Below are 19,783 nucleotides of genomic sequence, written 5' to 3'. Positions count from 1 at the left end.
ATCATGTAATCAATTTTGAAGTATTTGAAACCTTAAATTATTACAAAGGTGTGTCACATTTAAAACCCACCACAGATGTTAAATTCTATAGCTCATTTTTTAATATTTATTTAAATTTATTAAATGATTTTGGAATAAAAAGTGCTTTTTTTGTAACAACTTTTCTATCATCTTCTTCTCCTGTCACTAACACTTGATTTGTCCTTTGTTGCAGAATCTAAGTAAACTTTCACTTTTCGCTGTTTAATTAATAGCTTTAAAAAATGTTTGCTTCCAACGCGTTTAGTACTTTACACTTTGCTTACTGATAAGAATCAGCTCCCGTGTCTCTGTGGACTTGGAGCTGATCTGTACGGCTATAAGTAACCCTTTTATCTTCCAACACGCCTCTTTTTCTGAATGGTGCCATTCGGTAACAGAATCATAAAGAGACGTGTTAATTTTACGGGCTGTGGAGCATCAAGGTTCGAATGAAATTTCATGATGAGAAACAAACAGTGTGAGAAGGAATTAAAAAGAATCTTTGGAAAACATTTTTATTTCATTAAAAAAAAAAAAACAAGGATACTGGTACAAATGTATTTATAAAAGTCATAATTCTTACATTTTTCTCTATCCCTAGACAATTATGGACTGGAGTTCCTTCTACTGACATGGACCACTACATACATTTGATGACAGTGTCTAATCATCAAGATTATAATAGTCAGATGCTAGCTGGCCAAAATAAAATAATAAAAGCCACCTTATAGTTTTTTCACAAAAAAGGAAGAATAGTGCAACAATTAAAAGTTACATTAAATTGACTCATTTTTTTTTTATTGAGCTGCTTCCTTTCTTTCTGAAAAGGCACTTGCTGTAGTTGTGTTAAAAAGTTTTCCCTATTTTCAGATTTTAATTACTAGTCTGCTTAAAGACTTGACAACTAGTGGAAAAGAAAAAAAAGCGCAGAGCCATCATACATACATTAACATGAGCCTAAATGTCAAAAATCAAGCTTTTCCACCCTGCTGGACCACAACAGAAATGGATCAACAGCGCCCTCTAGTGTGTCTGGGTGTACTTACTTACGGTATGCTCTCAGTTAACTACTCGCTTACTTTTTCTATCAAAAAATAAACAGTGTTAAAGTTCAATAACATTTCTATCAAAACAAGTGAGACTTTGTTTAGTGAGTTTTAGTATCTAAGTTTAACTCTAGAAAATACTTCTTCAAGAGCAGAAAGTAGTAGTCTATTACCCTATGTAGGGAAAACTATCACAGTGGCTGTCTATAAAACCATTGTAAACTAACAAAAGAGACCACCTAACACAAAAAGGACATGTTAAAAAATACAGACATTTGTATCATTGAAGGATCGGTATGTATTTAAGCAGATTTTGTACTTAAGGGAAGACATAAAATCTGACATTTTACACACCTAAAACTGTCAGCAATTACCTTGAAAATATTCTTGATGGACATTTCCTACATTAGAAAAAGCAAAACATGCACATCTTTTTAACAGAGTAAAATTAAAAAATGTGAATGTTAGGATAAGTCAAACTAAAATTATCATTGGTGTGAATGTTTTATTTATTTGTTGCTGGAAAATCGATGTTTTCTATGTCAAATCTTCTATTGATGCATTAGTCCTTTTCAATTTAAATTAGATTAACCTCTGCGCATTCAAAACTAAAGTTGCAAATTATTTATATGCATGACTTTTAGGAAATAAAAAAGAATCAAAATTATATCGTTTACTTCACTGTACACAAATTTAAACCATTTGAAAAAAGTTAAAGGCCCTAAATTATATTTTTTTTTAATCCAGGACATAATCTCACAGTACAATTTATAGAAATGCAACCTTAAAATGGAAACTAAACAAGTAAAGTTGTTAAAGTTCAGCTATTGTTTTGAAAACGATAGCTGAAGTGTGATTGTCATTTATCCTTTACTGTTTAAAGTTAATCAGCGTTTAAGTGCTTTTAATTGGTAATCCATCATTTCTTTTCTGAATGAGTTTTAGATATCTTGGGATAGAGGCCAATTTCTCTAACTCTTAAAAAATAGTAGAGAATTTAAAACACTAGAGTGTTTACAAGAGAACAGTCTTAAAGAGGAATTCAATTAAAAAGATGTAAAATAGCTGTACCTGTGAGAAACAAAGCTGGATGAGGTAAATAAAATAATTCTCACTGAAGGTAACTGAAGCTAAGAACCCTCACATGGCTCCCAAATGTTCATAATCATTTATATGGAGGACCTTTACCGCGCCTTTCCAGGGGCTCCAGAAAATGATCTGCATGTCTACAGGGAGATTGATGACTGTGTCTCAGTAGAAACTCTAACAAATATCGGATTGATTCCTGCTACATGTCATTGTCTTCCTTGACCAATACATATATCACCATGTTGTGTTCTAATGTGGAACAATCAGAATTATGTGTTGGTACATGAATGTGATCTGGTGAAATTGGCTCTGTCTAAAGTGCATTGAATGGTCAGGGTGTCTTTAAAAAAGGACTACATAGATATAAGCCATTTAGCTTTTAAAACTAAAGTTAATACTGTCCCTTCACTGATACAACTTGGATTTATCCGCTTTTTAAACCGGTCCTGTGGCATTGAACAGAGTAGCAGCTGCACATGTTGTCATGGATTTAGTTGAGTATTTAAATACTTATGATGTCTGCAGAACAGCAACAACAACAACAAAAAGTTTTGGGTTTTCACAGTCATTCTGTTCTCCTCCCAAAGATCACATTGCCAGTTTAGACATAATTATGCACTTGAATGCCATAGCTAATATGTGATGTAATCAAATCTAAAAGTGGTTCAACAAAATATCAAACTTTGTTGCTTTATTTTAGCCAGGCATTTGTAATTAACGTGGAAAAAAATACTGACAGTCAACCCTTTGTCTTGGTCAATTCAAAAGGAAAATGTTTTGGAAGTTTTATGATTTTCAGTTCTTCATATAAAATGTTGATAGGAAATGTAATTCCCTAAAACTGGACTTCTTTGATGATGGTGGGTGAGTCCAAGTTTTCTGTAGTGTAATTGGTAGGTTCCTGTGAATCAAAAGAGATGTGTGGATTTACCACAAAGGTCTTATTTACAACAATAGCAGCCACTTCACCAAAAGCTCTTACTACATTATTTCTTTTCCTTAAAGGTAAGGTGGAGGATTTTCGCAAAGTTTTAAAAAGACCCGCCCTCTCCACTCGCACATGCACAACCCTGTACCCACTCCTGAGAGGAAACGCCGAAACATGTGTGAGAGCATGGGTCGGCCTATTTCTCCTCGTGCACGCTCTGTTTAAAAGTTGCTGTTTGTATCGCTCATACAAGCTCACTTTCCAAAAGAAGATTTGCAATTTTTCCACTATGTCAGACTCACCACCGGTAAATGAAAATTGGGACGAGCACGTAGGATGGCCTTACGTAAAAATATCACCAGAATGATTGACAATCAGGAGGACCGCTTATTTTGATGATCCACCCGGAAAAGAACATCCTCCACTATACCTTTAAGATTATGTAGACATTAACACAAAAGGCATGGCTACTAACATTGTTCCACATTAAGAACATTAAAAAGTACATAAAAAAAAAACGAAATCCTTTCACCACAGTTGTTTTAATTATTTTTCCATGCATCTTCTTGAACAGCAGAAACCAGGCAATAATTTGCTTGAATCGGAAAAATTGCATTTCTCTGCTGGAGTAAATGATGGCAGGTGTTCTGATAGAGAGGATGTGCATACTGCTAACATTGTTCATGAACCCTTTTTTTTATCTCAGGTTGGTTGTCACACTTCTCACTAGTTGCTATTTTCAGTAGAAAGTGTGATACAAGAAACAGGCGGCCAAATATAACTTTCAGAAACTAATATTATATTTACAAGAAAAAGTCACCTAATCTAGAGGCTGAACCCTGAAACAAACACATTTCACTGAGAGTGTCCAATTGAAGTACTTTGAAATGAAAGGAAGGGTTTAATTTAGTACTGTCAAAATTATCTCGTTATTATCGCGTTAACGCGAGGCCATTTTAACGGCGATAATTTTTTTAACGTGAGATTAACGCTATGTGGTTTTATGGTAAAATTTTCCAAGTACATCCCGCTGCAGCCTGCGGGGAGGCGGGGCTATTTTCCCCCAGTGTATGCATTTCTCATAGGCTTCAAGAGCGGAGCTCCTCAAGGAAAAAAGACGCTCATACACTGGGTGACGCTAGTGCCTTTTCTTTAAGCCCCACCACCAACAAACAAGTTGAGTGTCTGGTAACTAGTAGCAACCTGAAATACGCTGAGAAAACAGATTACTGAGGTGAAATGGAATCTGCTACGGCACTCTTGCTGTCACAGGTCGGTATCGTGTGTGTGTGTGGGTGGGTGTGTCTGTGTGTGGGTGGGTGGGTGCTTGTGTGTGTGTTCTCATTTTTGTTAAGAGTCTGAAAAGTAACTTTCATAGACTACCTCCATCTAGTGATGTCGGTCTATTGATTTTGATGTATTGATTGAAAATTGTTCATTATTATCTTGGTTAATTAACATCTAATGTTAACTGTACTACATTTTATAGCAGCAGGGTAAAATGCTTGTCTTTGTTCAAAAGACTGTATTAACTGTAAAGACTGTCTTTTACATCAGCCTGTTTTCAGGGCCTTTTTTTTGGCTACATATTTGTTATTTTTTGCTACATGCCTCCCCATCTTCTTGCCATATGTTTCTATGGCATAAATCAGTATCTGTGACCTGTTTTCATTTAAAAAAAAGAACATTGGCACAAACCTAGCCTGTATGTATTTTTTGTATGTCATCGAGAGTATTTAAATGATTTTCAATCAGAAAAAAAATTTGCGATTAAAATGCGATTAATCGCGAGTTAACTCAGGCATTGATGCGATTAATCGCGATTAAAAAATTTTAATCGATTGACAGCACTAGTTTAATTACAAGCCTGTTCTGTCAGGATCCTTGGGTATTTCAGTTTCTGGAAGTCTCTTGAGTCTTTTGTTTGTTTTTTTCTGTGTTGCCTAGTTGGTCCATTTTTTTTGTATATAACAACTCTAGTAGATTTTTTTCCTTTGTTCCTCTCTGTCTGCTCCTGTTTAGTACTCACTTACCCCAGCTTCCTTTGCATTCATTAGCTTGAGCTCTTCCTAATCTGCAGCAGATTGCTCGTTTCTTTTTTCCACGCCTCTGTAAACATCTCCTTCTGTATATAAGCCCCCTAATTTCAAATGCTCACAACTGTTTGTTCAGTTACTGTCATACGGTTTGTATCTCTACCACATTCCCTATTTTGCTCCTTGAGTCCGATCATTCAAATTGTATTCATAAAATAGTTTTATTTTTTATGCTGGCTCCAAGTCTCTGACTGTGTCCGAATGTTCGCCTTAACCCCTAACCTGTCAGGTTTGGTGGAAGTTAGTTGAGGACCCAAATGCAGAGATGATTTAATGAAGGTTCGAAAGGCAACATAGGCAGAATTCAAGAACTAAATATAGAAAACCAAAAAAATACAAGAGACGACAGGGGAAAACCCACAAGAGAAGCTAAGTAACGACGAGGAACCAGCAAACACTAAAGAAGAGGAGGAGTATAAATGAGAGACTGAACGAAAAGACAAGGCTAATCAGCAGATTGGGAGCAGGTGTGGACAGAAGAATCTAGAAGGGAGTTAGGAGAAGGAGAGTGACACAAGAGGGCACAAGAGGGTAAACAAGACATGCATAAGAACTCACAAATATAACCAAAAACAACTAGAATAACACAAAATGGAAATAAAACCAACAGAAACTCAAAAACAAAACTTAAAAAGAACCAAAACGTTGACATAAACCCTCAATCACTATATAGAGTGGGGACTATATAGTGGACCTAAAACTGTTCGGAGAGATGATCAGTACTTTTCACTCCCTGTTGGTCAGGTGACTTCGATCCCTGCAGCATCTTTGTTTACACTCACCCCCAAAATGATGCTTTGCCAGGAGAGCTCTCGCAAACCATTCCGGGATATATCTGCTCGTCTAGTGACCATGGATGATCACTACTTTTCAATGTGCATTGTAAGAAATTTTTAGTCCACTACTTTTCATCCACTAGACATTGGAACACTCATATAAAGTGGTATAACCACTATACAGTATAGTGCCCTATGTAGGGGTTAGGGCGGACATTCAGGCACAACCACTTCCTGCATTTTGGTCCTGCTATAGTCTCACAAATCCTGACAAATTTATGTTATAGCCTTAAGATTACATGTTAAACTGGTGACATGCACGTAATCTCTCACTAATGTTGAAATATAATCACCAAAATACTCTAATAACATTGCCATCGAGATAGCTTTACGTTTAGCACAGGGGACAGTTAACCCGTGTGACACTAAACTTGTAATCGGTTATTAAAACATAATCTAAGAAAGGTTAGTTTATTAGACAAGCAGCCAAGAGGCCATGGTAACTTTGTCAGACCTGCAGAGATCCACATCTCCAGTTTAAGGATCTGTTGTCCGGGTAACAATTAATCAGGTACTCTGTGTTTGTGGAATAGAGACAAAAAGAAAGGTAGTAGGCCTTATGTTAGCAGTATGGCATAAGCCAACTAGGGAAAAGGGCAAACGTGAAAGAAAGTGAGATAAGATAAGAAACTAATACTTTTTCCACCATGTGGCCAAAAAAGATACGATAAAATCCAAAGGGATTCATGTTTTAAAATGGGGAAGTCAAAGTTCAGGCATAAATCTATTACAAACAACTGGTAAGAATTAAGAAATTTTATTTATATATGATCTGGAATTGGATGTAAGTTTTTGGAAAGGTAAATCAATATCAAAACTCATAGAGAGATAGTATCCCAATAATCGTAAAGCAGTAAAAATAGGCCCACACACTTTTCAGATGTTATTTTTGAAACTTCGCAGTGTTGTTCTAGATTATATTGCATAGAAAATGGAAATTGAGGCTGTGGAACTGTAGAACATTAAACGGGTAAAAAGGGTATGATACTTTTAAAAGGCACTGTATGTTAAGGAAGTGCAAAGATTGTTCATGCTCAAAATTTCCCAGTATTCAAACATAGATGGGAGCTGATCCCTAGTTTATGTTTGTTTGCATGGTTGCTGCATGTGAAAAAAACTGAAAAAAATGTAGGAACCTCATAAAATTACAACTTAAAACTTGAAGTAATAGTCAAAATGTTATTCGATGCTGACATTAAAGCACTGTGGTGGAAGGATGATGACATGATATCAAAGCTTAAAAGGAATGTAGTTAAATGGAGAATTAAAAGTATGACATTGTTGATGGATTCATTTGAGCTGCACCTGAAATGGTATATTTGGTTAGACAAACCCTTTTACAGAAGTGGAGTAAGTTAAGCTTTATGCATGCACAAACACACCAAATGTTAAATTAGAATAGAGAAATCTTTAAAAAGATAAATAAGGGTAAAAAGCTTTTTTTAAATTTGATATGAATGATTTCTGCATACTTGGTACATGCCCAAAACCTGATTATTAGTAGTAAGTTAGTGAAATGTATTGTCTAAGGTGAATCTATTTATTTCAAAATCACAAAGAGACAGAGTGAGAGTATACAATAGTGCACAGTGAAGAGTGTACAGAAGGTGCCAAGATCATCAACATTGGTGTGTGATTGTTTTGTGCTCCTACCTTTCTGATTCTGTGTTGAGCTAAAATTTGAGAAGATTTTTTTGTGTACACAGAATTTTTTTATTTGATCAGACTTGAGAGGAAGGAGTTTGTGGCTGGGACGAGATTTGCGCTGTTGCTCCGTAGTCTATTTCCAACATCCGCTTCTCCGCCTAAAACAACAGCTGCCGATCACTTCTCATTCAGCAATTTCAAAAGAATGAGGCTCCAGTCTGGGTTGAAGTTCATGAGAAACTGACTGAGGATGAATTAATTTGAATTTGCGAAGCCAGTGAAATTGTTCTGTGGAGATCAAACTCTGCTTTATGACAGTTTAAGAAAAAGTTCAGAGTCAGTGGCGGTTTCTGAGAAAGTGCGGTCTTTCGCTCTGTTTTTCTAAAGATGTTTTGACACCTATCCAGCAGTCTTTGTCGATTCTGTTGGCTCGCAATAACTAGAGCTCTAGTCAGCTATATTACGAGCCAGCGGAATCTACAAAGAAACCTGGATAGTTGTCAAAAGGTCTTTAGAAAAGCTAAGCAAAGTTGTCTCAGATTTAAGCCTGTTTTGTGGTCGCCATGATTGAGAATTTACAAAAGCTTGCAAAAGGGCATGTTCACAAAGAGTGAGTAATTTGTTCTTAAACTAAGAATGTCAGTATCCAGCAGTAACTTCACCACAAAGCTTGGAGACCCATCCAGAATCATAGAAAACATGACTGAATAGTAAAAGAACAGGGAGAATCACAAGAGCAGAATCTCTAGATTTGTTTGGAGATGTAAATAAACACACTGCCCAGTCAAATAAAGAAATGCAATCCCCGTCCAAATTTAACAAAGCAATTAAGAGGCTCCAGTGATAAGTAGGCTTCAACCTTAATTTGACCCTGATCAAAAAAGTGACACACTTTTAATTCTTAAGAGCCACTTTTATACTATCACCTAAGGTCTCCAGGAATGCTTTAAAATGGGGCTAAATAAAGGCAAATTTTGAAAAGCTCTTTTCAAACTGAAGTGAATCGTGACACTAGTCTGCTTAACCTGCTCCCCAAATACTGGATTTGTTTCACTGATAATTCCTTGGTAAACCTACAGCTATTGCACCACCAGAGTTTTCACCTTTTTACAATTTAACTCTAAACATAAAACGTTTCTGCACCTCCTCCATCAGTTACTGCAATGCTGGGAAGGTTTAGACTCAAGCACTTTATCCATTGGGATTTTTCATCCGTCTAAGGATTGTGTCTTAAAGGTATCTATAAATGTTATTACTATTTTCAGTAGCTTACCAACAGCAGAAGACTTTGCAGGTAAAGGGGGTTTCTGTGCTTCACACTTGATAATTGTATCATAAACATACTGTCCCAATGCTTATTAGATCTCTTAGGAAGTAGTCTCTATGCAATTTGGAGGTGAGCATGTGTGTGTTCTCTTCATAGCAAGCCCCACCTTAACTTATCTCTACGTACAAAGGACCTGCTTTTGTCACTGTAACTACCAGCATGGAGATTGTGGGTCAGTTTTGTATTTTCCTTGCTGGATGGAATCCTTTTTGTTGCACCCAGATGGAAACCTATACAGTCACCATGCAACCGGAAGCAGAACGGTCAGCACACAGGACCATTTTCATGGATGAGATTGCACTTCTGCAACTAGGGTCATTCGCTGGACCAACAGGACCCAGATATTTGGCCATATTAGAGCACAATATCTTTATAGAAGGTTTTAGCATGGTCAAAACATAACAGGTTGGAGAGCTCAATAAGTTCTTCATGCACCACAGATGACCCTGCAAAGACTATCGACACTTCTTAATGTTGTGGTGTATCTTTAATCTGGTCAAAGGAGGGTCTAAAAAACTATTATAGTTGTTTATATTAATTATCTTATTTAATGAAAAAGGGACAATAGATACTAGAAATAATGAGTTAATCCTTTGAATGCACTTGCTGTAGTGATAATGTCATAATGCTATAGTATTTCTATCTGTACTCCCTGGTCTGTAAGTGGTGTAAATCTTGACAAAAACATAGATGACTGGTTTAAGTGACTAAGTATCAATGAGTTTGAAGACTTATTGTAGAGAAATAACAATGTTCTGTAACTTGAATCGATCTCAGGTTTTAAAATATATACTTTAAAATACAATATTGGAAAATCTGCTTCTTTAGATAGTGTAAGCTTCTGAAAACAGTAACACCCCTTTGTGTGTTATCATCACAATAACTAGGATTCTTTCTTTTTTTGGTTGGACAGTGTATGTTAGCTAAAACCTCTGTATCGCAAAACTTGTCATTTAATTCTTTTGTTTTATGCAGCAAATGGCAGCAATGCCAATTATATGTTTAAATAAAGCTGTTTGCAAAATACCTCTCACATAAATAAAATGAAAATACATTAACATTATTGGTTATATCTTGTAAATTCTATTCCAAATAAAGGCATTAAAATTATATATAATTGTTTTGTTTTTGGGTTTTTTCTGATCTCCTTCATTATCAAGCCATTTTTTTTACTTTATGTCCCCATTATCTATTTCTCTCTTATTGACCAGGTCACCACCCCTTACCTCACTTTAACACTTACCTCTTCTTTGGCAAGTTGGTTTGCATTCTGTCTCCGCAGATCAGACTTGATAAAGGCTGCAACAACACAGAGACATAGAAAACGAGATCATGAGCAATGCGATTCTCATATTGCGTCCATAATGACGGCCGTGAGCAAAAACATGCAATCATGGGTTATGCATAAAAAACAACAAATTTGAGTCTTAAATGGTGCATCATACAAGTATGGTAGAAATAGGCTAATTAAAAATACTCTGTAGTAAATAAAAAACAGTAAAAAAACAAAAAAAAACACTGTGAACCATATCATCCAATCCCCTGGTATAAAACAAACTTTAAAGCTGTGTGGATTTTAAGAGAAAAGAGAATAATTAACCAGAAATTACACTTTGGGGAAAATGTTTTTTTCTAAGAAGTAATGCATTTTCTTCTAAAAACCATTATGACAAAAACAAGTGATTGATAATCTGAGTAAATAAATGAGTCAGTCTGGTGACCTTTGAGAGAATAAAGTCCCATCACAGATTCCTGTTTTTCTAGTGAGCACAGAGTTTATCGCCTCTGTTCCTTATGCATATTGTTAAAAGTTAAACATTGCTCGTAAAAGTCTCAATAAACCTAGCAAAAACTCTTTAGTGGCTCTGTATTGACTAAGGCAGGTCAGTAACATTTAATGACTGACAACACACTGCTACTGTGCATAATTAAAAATTCAGATTGCTTTCTCATGTGATTTTTAAAGCTAGATTCCTTATGCATGTTTCCTGTATTTTAGCAAACGTCGACTGATTTTGATATAGTTTTACTTTATTTATCACCTTCAAATTAAGCACTGTTGAATCCTTTAAATTTTTTTTTAAATGCTCATATATCCTTGCCTATTTTAGGCTTTATTTAAAATAGCATTATCTGGCTATAAAAAGTTATAATACAGTCTTCTTAAAGGAAGTGAACTTTTCTTTCTGTGTTGAGTATCCATTAAAACTTTTCAAAATGATCTCAGGGTTGATTATAACTTAACACTATTTAGCAGTTTTCCTGGGTTGTAGCACTGCTGCCTTGCAGCAAAAAGGTTCTGGGTTCGATTCCTGGTCTGGGCTCTTTCTGCATGGAGTTTGCATGTTCTCACTGTGCATGACTGTTAGGTTAACTGGCTTCTCTAAACTGTCCTTAAGTATGAGTGTGTGTGTGCATGGTTGTGTGTCTTTAACCTGTGTAAAATGGGTTTGTTGTGGTGTGGCCCCTAATGATCGCTGAAGGATAGAGCGACCTCACAGTAGCTACAAACAGCACGAGAACATAACTTATTTTTCAACAGTTATCTATGCTTTTAAAAGTTGCACACTTAAATCTAACCTATAGAGTTTTTAAATTGGGAGCAGTATTTGTTTTAGTGGTTGTGTTTAAATGGCTCTCAACAAAATATCAAAAAACACTTTTTGGCATTTCTTTTCTTGAAAGTCAAAATGTATCTCTTTGTTGTTCTGTATTCATATTTATCCAGTGTTTTACTTCTATTTTATTTAACAGCAGATGGTTTAAATGACCCTACCTACATGTTTAGCGCTGCCACTGATTTTACCAACTATTTACGAAGAACAGTTAATACATAATAACTTTATCTATAACTTTATCTTTTGCTCCGTTTATTTAACTTAATTGTTTAATAAAAAAAAATCAAAAAAAAAAAAAAAAAAAAAAAAAAAAAATATATATATATATATATATATATATATATATATATATATATAACTTTTGCTGTTTAAAAGGATTACAGGGTCAGGAAACAGTTTATTTTCATTTTCATACACATTTCTATATATAGTTTTTCTAATACTCCAATCCCTAAGGAAAACACTGGTCTCTGTATAGTGTTCTGGATTAAAGAGAGCTGCCATTATGCTGTAAAATATTTATTTGTTTCCTAAAATGTGACCTTTTACAGTGTGAAAATACACAGAAGCAATGAGCAAGATTCTTGGAATGTACCACCTTCCAAACAGGATCTAGTAAAACAGTAACAGAGCTAGAGAAAGGCAAAGATCAGTGTTGCACACTTCTGTATGAATGACTTAACAGCAATAGCTTGAAATGACTCCACACTTGTATTAATGTGGTAAACAGATCATACCTGTCATTATTGAGCCTATTAGTAGAAACACACAGAGGAAAATGTTTCCTTCCAAGGTGCCAAACTTGTCAATGATTTTCCCTTGGCAGATGGTAAATATGATGCCAAACACCTGCGTGTGCGGAAAATAAATCCATTAGCAGCTTCACAGAAAACATCTAAGTCACCACAAAACTTAAATATAGATCTGCTTGAATCACTTAACAAAAATTGAATTAACTGGTACTCATGAATTAATTAGATTCTCTTTTGTTTCCTCTCTATATATTGTTTTTAATGCTCTTATAGTGAACTTTCAGGAGTCACAGTTCTACCTGCGCTGAACAGTTCAGCAACCCTGAGGAAGTTCCCTCGCACTCTGGATACGTCAATTCAGCTGCAAACTCGAAACCCAGAGGTAGGTAGCCTGTCATGAAGAACCTGGGGCCACAAACATGCACAGATGAGATTCAGCACAGAAAACCATCTGCAGTCTGATTTATCAAGCTGATAATATTTTTGTATACAACCTCAGAATAACATCATTGCATAGTTGCTTAGCTGTTCACAATACTTGACATGTGGAAGAAAACTTTGCACCTACTAAATTCCCTGTAATCTTTGGTATAGCTTTATGGCAGTGGGCATGTCAGATCTTACAGCAAAGTTTTGGCATCAGACACTTTTATTAGAAACTGCAAGATGTTTATTTCCCTCTGCAGTAGAGGCAGAAAGTAAAAGTGTTCTTACACTACAGCTGTTCCAAAATAAAACATACACCATATTGCCTTCCAGATTTAATTTTCTTTTTGGATAAATATTCTGATCTAATTATGAGGAATTAAAAGAACAGACATGCTGAGCTTTGGTTTTGTTTAAATGTTTATACATAGTCATATAAGAAAACAGAAATATATTGTTATATAATATTTTTTTACGTTTCCAAATATGGGTAAATTGCATCCATGTTTAGACTTAATAATTCACAATGACTATGTTTCACAAATTTAATAATATCAGAACATTAGAATGAAACAACCCAAAAAAGTATATGTATTGAAATGGCCATTAAATCTAAAAATATTTTCTTAGATAATACAGAAAGTACTAATTTATTCTACATGTTTACCTGATATAATAAATGTATAGAATCTTTTAATAGTTGTACTAAAGGCTAAAATTCTTTGGATTAAAAAAAAATTCCCCCTTCTTATTATTCCTCAAAAGAAAATATTTTTTCCTAATTCAAATTAATTTATTTTATCATTTTTATATGACAATATTTTTTGCAATTTACTTTCATTGTCCTATTTCTCCTTTTATTCTTTGAGAGAATAAAAGTATATGATATTGTTTTTTTTACATTTAATTATTATTTTTTAATATATGCACTCTGAGAGGTTTAAAATAATATTTAAATCCAATAAAATTTCCTTTGAGTAAAAGTAAAATAAATATTTTCGGATGATCCACCCAGAGTCCAGGATTTAACTTTATAAAAAATCTGAGTCATTATTACTTAAAATTTATTAAAGGGAGACATTTTAACCTTAAACTCCTGGAGCTCATCCCTCGAAAAAAAGCAATAATCAGTGGAAACATGAAGATGTAATTTTTTCCACTGGTTGTTAAAAGAGATATAAATCATGTTTGACATACACATTTCTAGTAAAATGGGAGTTAAATTACACATGTTTCAAAAGGGATCCTTCTTTTTGGATTTTATCCTCATTTCTAGAAGTATGCAACATTTTCAGTTGAATAAAAGTATCTAAATCTATTGTGCATCAAACACGTTGGGATTTATTGAGAAGGTAGTAGAGAAAAATGTCACTTTAAAGCAGGGGTGCTCAGGTTCAGTCCTCAAGAGCTACCATCCTGTAACTTTTAGATGCAGCTCTTCTATAACACACCTGACTCAAAAGACTAAGTCCCTTCATTTAGCCCAGCAGAGGCATGATAATGAGTCACTCATTTGATTCAGGTGTGTTAAAAATGGGGTGCATCAAAATGTTGCAGGAGAGTAGCTTTTGAGGACTGGACTTGAGCACCCCTGCTTTAAAGCAATGCTAGGCAGTAAAACAATAACAATACATATTAAAACAGACAACTGATCAATATCAGGAGGAAATACGTCAGATAGGACGAGATACGATTTCACTGAACTCTGATCCAACACCACACAGCATTCTGGATGAGGGAGGGCAAAAAAAAAAGTATTTATTTTCTTAAGTTCTCTTGGCAAAGAGGTCTGAGCTCTTTCTAAAGGATAAAGGTTACATTTAACTAGGGTTACATTTTAAATTCTGTTTTTTAACCTTATATTAAATAGATAAAACAAAAAAACTGATCAATAATTATTGTCATTGGCTGATATTAAATGCTTATACCATCATGCTTATAGATTCTTCAATAATATTAGAAAAGCTCAACATTCAAGGCATTTCACTGTTTTACAAACGTATTTAAGAATCATTTTAAAAATAATATTTAGGCTTTGATTTTTCTAAAAAAAATCAAGCCATATATAAAATAAAGGTATTTTATGCATTTACCAGTTTATGCAGTCTGATGTCAACACAACTCATACACCAGATGTTTCTAGTCACTATTTTAATGGTTTTCATAAGTAGTAAAGTAGATATAACATAAAAATACCCAAGAGCTCCCGCAGTGATAAACACCACCCAGAGGTATTTCTGGTCGAGTGTTGCAGTGTATATGATCATCCCCACTAGCGTCATGATGTACACAGCAAGAGTAGTTTGCCTGTAAATAAACAAAGCAAAAAAAAAAAAAAACACATGTAAAATATGAGAAATTTAAAACGCAGGGGGAATGTTTTTCACCTTATCTCTTAAATAAATAGAAATATTTTCAGAACAAAAAAGTAGGGGTACGTTGTTGATTTTGTTTGTTGTTGTTTTTACTTTTCTAAGGAATAACTTTGTTTTATTATATTTAAATTATACCCATATGGACTCAAAGCTGACCAAACCATCTGAACACCCACAGGATTTCTTCTACATCAAAAAATGTGAGGGCATGGCACTCTAACATCCATGCTGTGGTGTGTTTCACCGCAAGGACTGAAACCTGCAACTTTTCCAGATGATTTATAGTTTAATGCTTGGAGGGACGCCACACAGCAGGGCTGACAGGGAGCTGCTAAAATCAGTGAAAACTTTTCTTTGGTTCAACAGGTTTCAGACAAAGTTTTCAGCGTCAGTGAGGCATTTTGGGTATTTCCTTTACAGGAAAGGTGAGCTGCACCCACTCTTACAGCCTCAGGTGGTTCACCTACATTGCAAAGCTGCTTGTTTGTCTTTTAAAGGCCAGAGCTAAAGTTAATAATCACCTGCAGCTAGAGCAGAATTACTGGACAACAAAAAGCAAAACAGTTGAACCTTTCCCATGCTAATCAAACAACCAATCTTATCGTGTTTAGCAGGTTTTTAAAAATATGGGAAATAATCCTTCTGCATCATCATATTTGCAGAATATGGCTCCTGAAAGTAAAACAGCTGAGAATCATGGGAGTCAGCACAGGCTGAGGGCCCTTGAGGACGATCAGAGGGGTCACTGTTAAAAAAGCATGCTGCACCTGGTTAAACAACCGCTTAGACCAAACAGCCTACAGATAAACACTAAAGAAGAAGAGAGGAGGAACCGGACAGTAATTACAAAACAGTTTGTGTTGCTGCCTAACTGAAAAACTGAGTTTCTGATTTTGAAAAATGCAAAAATGTCTTAAACCACAATTTAAAAAAGTGTGACTGCATGTTAGAGATATTATTTATTTCCTTTTAATGACAGAGTTTTTAATTCAACAAGTTCAACTTCCTCCTTTCTGCTACCCTCCCATTGACTCACTTGTACGTCTTACTCCTGTCCAGCCAGACGCCACAGATGAGGGAGCCCACCATCCCTGCAATGACAATGGTGAGCCCAATCCTCCCAGCGTTCACTTCTTGGTCCTGTCAGATCGCCAAACAAGAAACATGACAAGAGCAGGTTATCTCAAGGTCTAAACGAGCAACAAAGAGATAATCAAATAAAATAAGCTGTACAGAGCCCAGCGCAGATGTTCATGCAACTCTGTATAACAAGAGACTTTTAGACCTTTTACCAGTGTTTAATAGGGAGGAGTGAAAGGAAGCTGATTTTAACATAAGGCAGTAAGCTACACTGGACGAAATTATAAATTAGCCTTTTTTCCTATGATGTCTGTGGTTTTAAATCCATACTTGTCCTATCAGTTCGTATATTTTCTGGAAGTTTTTGTGACATTATTGACATTTAAGTAAACAAATCCATGCTTTTTCTTTTTTTTTCTTTTTTTTTTTATTATGAACCAGATCAGTTGAAATACTTCCTGAGAAAACAATGCACTGGCTTATCCAATAAATTAGAGAGTAGCCCTGTTTTAGTAAGTAAATTGCAACTGAAGTATAATATTCAATAGATATAAAACAGCTGTTTGAAACAGTCAGCTGAGAAAAGGGACAGCTTTCAGTTTTGAAGTAACAAGCCGAGGGAAAAATGATCGACTCCCATCATTGGCTAGATCGATCAGTGCAGCTCTAAAAACAATCATGTCTGAGTCAGAGATAGCTGGGAATGGAATTTGTACTTACAGGGTGATGCTTGAGGATCATGCGGTTCAGCAGAGTTCCAACAGCGTAATAACAACCCACATTCAGACCTGTGAGAAGACAGCGGTATATTTATTTATTTAAACCGATTATCAAAAACTTTACTTTGGACAACCAGACACACCACTTCTCAAGTATTGAGTGCTTAAAGTTCCACAATCCAATGAATAAACACTATTCTATAAATGTAAAAACTTTAAATTTATTAGTTTGATTAAAAATAGATAAAACAAACTGAGAAAGATTATTTAAATGTAGCCCAAATTCATTGTTTAGAACTTTATATCTTTAATCTAGCATCTATTTCATGCTACAGTCATTGATGAAGTAGTAGTGGTCGGCTGCAGACCAATCATCTGCTCCATAGCATCACCCAATGACATTGATTTCACAGTTAGCAAGAATGTAAAATAAAATTTAAACATCAGCAAATTTGAATTTAAATTCGATATCAGATAAAGTAAATTAAAAAACTCAATATATTATGTTTATATTATACAAAAAACACACTACGAGAAACTAATCAAATCAATTCCTAAAAATGTATTTAAAATACATTAATACAAAGTCTAGCTCAAGAAGTTCAGATTAGGCAACTGAACACGAAGTGTTTTTCTAGAAGATGTTCAAAGTCTAAAAAAAATCGAAATTTTGGGAAACTTTTTTATGTTTATTATTCAGCTATATATTCAATTAATTTAAACATGTTTAGAATCCAAATAACCTTAATCATAATGTTTGACCTAAGTGTTAGCTTGATTTGAGATATACTAATTTATTTTTTCAGGTCAATACACAAAACCTGGTGCTAACTGATGCTGTTTGAAGGCTGCCCTACAAAAAAAAAACTTACCTTTGTAATTTAAGAGGTTCAGATGGAAATTATTGCTACAGCGCCCCTAGTGGCTAAAAGTTATAATGTGTTGCTTTTTTTTTATTATAAAAAAAAAAAAAAAAAAAAAATAATAATAATAATGTGTTGCTAAAGCAAAGATTATAGAGAAAAATGTCCACATTAGTGTGACCATTGTGTCTATAATCTTTATGTTGCTGTAAATACCAGAATTTCCCCATTGTGGGACAATAAAAGGATTTTTTTTTATTCTATTCCATTCTATTAAAAAGAAATGTATTAATTAAACATAAATATATCAAGTTTCCCCTTTATTTCTCTAAGAACTGTTAAGTGTATTAAACTGTAACATGTTTGGCAATCAACACATAACTACCGGTAGCTGTTATCTTTTTTTAAGATCAATCATTAAATCACAAATTATAAAAAAGGTTTCTAATAATAATGGCAATGAACTGTGAATATTTCACAAATAAAGAGTTAGAATCCAGCTGAACAATAAGAAAAAACAGCATGTGTTGAGTAAATTGACAGAGACGAGCAAAGGCAGCTGCGTCCATTGAATTGTAGCCCTAAGGTTTATTTGCATAAGGGAAAAGGACAAGAAGACCCACAACCAATGACTGCTGACACTCTTAACTTTTGTGCAGTTATTGTTTCATATGAAAGCAAAATGAGGAAGATTAAAACCAAAAAAATCAGTTACTTAAAATGAAAGTGAAAAACACAGAAAAATGTAAGACTTAATGTATTTTTTAGAGGACAAACAAATTTCTGATGATTAAAGGGCAGATTATCTATCTATCTATCTATCTATCTATCTATCTATCTATATATATATATATATATATATATATATATATATATATATATATATATATATATATATAGTTGTGAAATATTATCTCAAAACAGTCGTTTTCAAATGATTCACTCAATGTGTTGGAAATTAAATGTATTCTTGGTGCTCTAATAATTGAACAATCATGACTTATCAATATTTCAGTCACGTTGGTGAAACCCAACATTAGCAGCAGCAAACTACCAATCCAGGAAGATCTCAGTGGAGATTCCAATAACTAATGAATGTGTGTATGCATTCATGCATGAAATGCTGATAAGATGTAACAACTAGTTAAGTATCGAGGGCCAACCCCTCCTTTACTTGTCAGACAATAAACGAAACCACAGGCTTACTGGGAAAACCCTTTACTGTAGTGATGTCAGTGTTGACCCAAAAAGGTCATATGCACAGTTCATGTTGATTTTCTTGCAGAAACAATTTATGTTATGGAAAAAAAACTATATACATTTTTAACAGTCAAATAATAAATGCAGTATAGTGGCGAAATGATTAGTAGCTTTATTTTGCATGAACCAGAGGAAAGCATTTGACTGACCATAACTGATGATGAGGAGAACAAAGGGCTTGTTTCGGAGCAACCTGAGGATAGATGCCCTATAGGAGTACTCCTCCGCTGGGATTGTGAGAGCTGAGGCCTGCGCCAGAGTCGGAGGAAGCTTCGGACGCTCTTGGAAAACTGATATATGTGGAGAAATAAAAAAGGTGAGGTATAGTCAACTACAAATATGTACAGACACTTGTTAAAAGAGTTGAGTAAACATTTTTAAAAATAAAAATAAACATTTTTTATTATTATCTGATATTAAAACATATTAAATATTTCCCATTTTAGTTGAGTTGGTGTGTTTATCGCTTTCTTTATACTTATAAATTCACATATATTTAAAAAAAAATTGATAAAGCCAACATATGTTCAATCACTGGGTGTAAAAATTAAAGCACCTAAAGCCAGAGGAGCTAGTGAAGGAAGAATGAAGGAAGAAGAGCCCAAAGTACAAATGAACGCAAGAGAGAGATAGGTGTTTGCATGGACCGACGACAGAAAAGCAAGATGTGTTGTTGTAAAATCTATAAAATAAGTAAAAA

The 19,783-nt window shown here is 34.5% G+C and overlaps 1 protein-coding gene across 4 annotated transcripts in view; it reads right to left on the bottom strand.

Annotated features, from left to right (window-relative positions):
• Window positions 1-802: 802 nt before the first annotated feature.
• Window positions 803-19,783, bottom strand: part of flvcr2b (FLVCR heme transporter 2b) — a 32,557-nt gene continuing 13,576 nt past the window's right edge. For 3 of the 4 annotated variants that reach the window (XM_038287496.1, XM_038287494.1, XM_038287497.1), the window contains 9 exons: window positions 19,233-19,373; window positions 16,962-17,029; window positions 16,198-16,301; window positions 14,983-15,093; window positions 12,660-12,765; window positions 12,346-12,457; window positions 10,234-10,289; window positions 7,670-7,821; window positions 2,706-3,057 (listed from right to left, as the gene is read on the bottom strand). In XM_038287496.1, coding sequence (XP_038143424.1) covers window positions 7,738-7,821; window positions 10,234-10,289; window positions 12,346-12,457; window positions 12,660-12,765; window positions 14,983-15,093; window positions 16,198-16,301; window positions 16,962-17,029; window positions 19,233-19,373 — 782 coding nt within the window. In that variant the 3' untranslated portion in view covers window positions 2,706-3,057; window positions 7,670-7,737. Of the gene's footprint in view, window positions 3,058-7,669; window positions 7,822-10,233; window positions 10,290-12,345; window positions 12,458-12,659; window positions 12,766-14,982; window positions 15,094-16,197; window positions 16,302-16,961; window positions 17,030-19,232; window positions 19,374-19,783 lie in introns of all 4 variants that reach the window. The other variant, XM_038287495.1, reaches the window with a different exon arrangement.

This window comes from Cyprinodon tularosa, unplaced genomic scaffold (genome assembly GCF_016077235.1).
Source record: "Cyprinodon tularosa strain WSP-4 unplaced genomic scaffold, ASM1607723v1 ctg24, whole genome shotgun sequence".
Classification (NCBI taxonomy): domain Eukaryota; kingdom Metazoa; phylum Chordata; class Actinopteri; order Cyprinodontiformes; family Cyprinodontidae; genus Cyprinodon; species Cyprinodon tularosa.
Note: the sequence above shows the minus strand (reverse complement) of the source record. Positions and strands in the feature narration are given on the sequence as shown.